Genomic DNA, 3,236 nt, shown 5'->3' with positions numbered 1-3,236 from the left:
ATGAATTCATGCTGCCAGGTAGACTTAATTGATATGCAGTCAAACCCGGATAACAATTACAAATTTATATTTGTGTATCAAGACCATTTGACTAAATTTGTGATTTTACGACCACTTAAATTTAAACGGGCTGAAGAAGTTGCATACTGCTTACTCGATATTTTCACTCTTTTCGGTGCACCAAATATACTCCACTCGGACAACGGGAGAGAATTTGTAAATGCTGTTATTACAAATCTATGTAGTATGTGGCCTGAAGTGAAAATAGTTCACGGAAAAGCTCGCCATAGTCAATCTCAAGGTTCTGTGGAGCGTGCCAATCAAGATATAGAAAGTATGATTGCGACGTGGATGGAGACAAATAAAACGACGAAATGGTCAGAGTCTTTAAGATTCGTACAAGCTATGAAGAACGGAGCTTTTCATTCTGGTTCGTACTGTATTAAAATGTGCATTTTAATTTTTAAAAGATACACACAAAAATTAATAATTAGGGGACAGTGGGCGGATTTTATATTTGATAATTACAATCTGTAGTCTAGATGGTTGTGAATACTATTTGACTGATAACGATGGTAGGAAAAAAAGTCCCAATTCTCGGGGAAAAAAGTCTCGGGGCTAAAAAGTCTGTATTCTAAAGATAATATCTTTTAACTTAATATTACATAATTTAATTTCTAATTATAAAGTTAAGTATATTTGAATATGTATCTTATATAATTAACTATTTTTTACTTAGATTATTCAACTTAGATTATTATTTTTATTGATGTAAATAATCTGTAACAAATTTATATTAAACTAATTTACGTGTACCCCGCATTCAAATCTGCCCCACTCTCCCCTACATTTTATACATATTTTATAATTAATACATTTTTAGGAATTTATTAAACGATCTCCATATGAAGCCATGTTTGGTATTAAAATGAAAATGGGATTAGCTAATTCAATTATTCCAAAAAATGTATTGCCAGGACTGCAAACAGAAGAGGATTTAGAGGCAGCGCTTACAGAACCAATATTTGAAAATGAAGAAGTTGAAATAAACAAGGATGATGAAACTTTAGCAAATGAAAATTTAGAAATAAGGGACGTAGAAAATGTAATACTGGTGAGGACACAAAAAATTAATCAACATCGAGAAGAATCACACATTGGACTTCAAAAACAAGCCAGAAAAATGAAGGAAATGTCAAACAAGCAAATGCCAACTGTATTAATTGGACAAACCGTCAAGGTTAAAATTCCGGAAGTCGATCGAAGTAAAGTTGATGCCCGCACATTACTGGCTGTGGTGTTAAAAGTTGTGGATGGAGAATTTTATCGTCTGGGTACAAAAGCAGGAACACTCTCTCAACTTTTCACTCGGAATCAGTTCACCTTATGCGAAGAAAATTGTTTGAAATCGGCAATAATTCCAGAGAATGAAATTGGTATTCGTCAAGCAGTATCGCAACTGTCTTTGACTGGCGGACAAGGGTTAATAAGGTGTGACTGTTTGAAGAAATGTATAACAAATCGTTGTAAGTGTCGATCCAAAAATGTATTGTGCAATTCAAGATGTCACAGTAGCCAAGCCTGCACAAACAAATAATTGTATTGTTGTAATAAAATATAATAATAGTTTAAACTCTTGTAATAATAATAATAATAAAAATGTGTTGTCATAATATATAATAATAACATTAATTTTATTTAACATAATATATTATAATATAATAATTTCGGTTTGGTAAACAATTTCGGAATTTTACTAACACTGATTGTTTATCCTAAGATTTACCAAATCTCGTTTGTAAAAGTCCAATCTACAAAAATCATTCGGGGCTTGACAAAACTATTTTGTGTATCCTAGGTTTTACCGCTATTCGTACTTTTACCGTAACATATATAAATATAATATTGGATTTCAATCGTATGATTTTGCCAGTAGCATGTCATCTAAGATAAATGGTACTCAGCAAAAATTATCAGATATTGTTGGTCACAAAATTCCATTCATTCCATGCCAAGCGCATCGATTGAATATATCTGTTGAACAAGTGAATCTATCAAAAACCCGATGGACTGCAAGGGCTCAATTAAAGCTGTTGGGATATCAACGAACAAATTTTTGATGCATTACAAGATATGTCAGACTTAAAATCTATGCATAAAAAACATGTACTCTTGCATTAGGTCTCTCTAAAAACATTTTCAATCATTTATGAAAAATGTCATGTACAAAACAAAAATCTTCACAGAAAACTTAGAAGCTACAGAATTAAATATAATTTATATTTTAATGTTACTAACACATACTATTGACAGTTTAACCAGAATGAGTGATAATAATATGGCATTAAATAATATTTAATAAAAAGTGCAATAATTGTTGCTAAAAAATTAAATATTAACCCAGAAGAAGGTTTTAACCGACACCATCGAAGAAGATTGAAGCTCAAAAATATATACTCGAATGCTAGCACACAGTGCATTATCAATATAAAAGATTTTTACAGAATGGAATTAAAAAAAGTGTTTGATGCATTAATGAATTTGTCTTCTGAACATTAAAAAAGGTGGGTAAGTGGATGTCGTTCTGCTGTACAGTAGGTTACAAGTGGGTCACTGTATAATGGATAGTATTAACATTGAATTCAATGATATAATATCACTGTAAAAGAAAAACGATTTTGAGCGGAGACGGTTTGTCAGTCTAGTTATTAGACATACATATTATAGGTATACTTATCTATAGTAATAAAAAAAATTGACTTATAAATTAAAATAGGTATCAACAATAAATTCCAAATTAATCATATCACAATATCCATTAGGCAACGCGTTATACATCAACAACAAACCGTGGTACAGTAGAAACTCGATTAACCGTCAGTTTCTGTTATCCGTCATCGGTCACCGACAAAAAAAAAGTTATCAAAATGCATTGATTGGTTTGAGGTACAAGAGGAGGCAAATCGCAAATGTAACGCAGGTCTTACTTCTTCGTAAAATACGAAACATGGCCGCTCAAGAAGCTCGTGACTCAAAAAAACAGAAGAAAATACGGATTATTTTGTTTAATATTTTTTAAAATAGTATTCTTTATGTTATTACATATTGTATATTATTGGTATTTATTATTTATTATTATTTTATTATTATGTATTAAATTTATTATTTTTGTCTGAAAATTACGTTGTAAAATACATACATATATACTTTATTGAAAAATTGTTTTGTATTATTGT

At 30.5% G+C, this 3,236-nt stretch overlaps 1 protein-coding gene across 1 annotated transcript; it reads left to right on the top strand.

Moving 5' to 3' along the window:
• On the top strand, positions 1-2,120 carry LOC103311995. The gene is made up of 3 exons (XM_008191948.1): positions 1-396; positions 884-1,491; positions 1,937-2,120. The coding sequence occupies exons 1-3, from the start codon at positions 1-3 to the stop codon at positions 2,118-2,120; spliced, it is 1,188 nt and encodes a 395-aa protein (XP_008190170.1).
• Positions 2,121-3,236: the final 1,116 nt, after the last annotated feature.

Source organism: Acyrthosiphon pisum, chromosome A2 (genome assembly GCF_005508785.2).
Source record: "Acyrthosiphon pisum isolate AL4f chromosome A2, pea_aphid_22Mar2018_4r6ur, whole genome shotgun sequence".
NCBI lineage: Eukaryota > Metazoa > Arthropoda > Insecta > Hemiptera > Aphididae > Acyrthosiphon > Acyrthosiphon pisum.
Note: the sequence above shows the minus strand (reverse complement) of the source record. Positions and strands in the feature narration are given on the sequence as shown.

What these genes read in the sequence shown, in the direction of transcription:
- LOC103311995 (XM_008191948.1), top strand. Translation starts at nt 1, where the DNA reads ATGAATTCATGCTGCCAGGTAGACTTAATTGATATGCAGTCAAACCCG. An exon ending in GGTCAGAGTCTTTAAGATTC is followed by an intron (nt 397 to 883) that starts GTACAAGCTATG and finishes ATACATTTTTAG; the next exon opens with GAATTTATTAAACGATCTCC. An exon ending in GGCGGACAAGGGTTAATAAG is followed by an intron (nt 1,492 to 1,936) that starts GTGTGACTGTTT and finishes TTTTGCCAGTAG; the next exon opens with CATGTCATCTAAGATAAATG.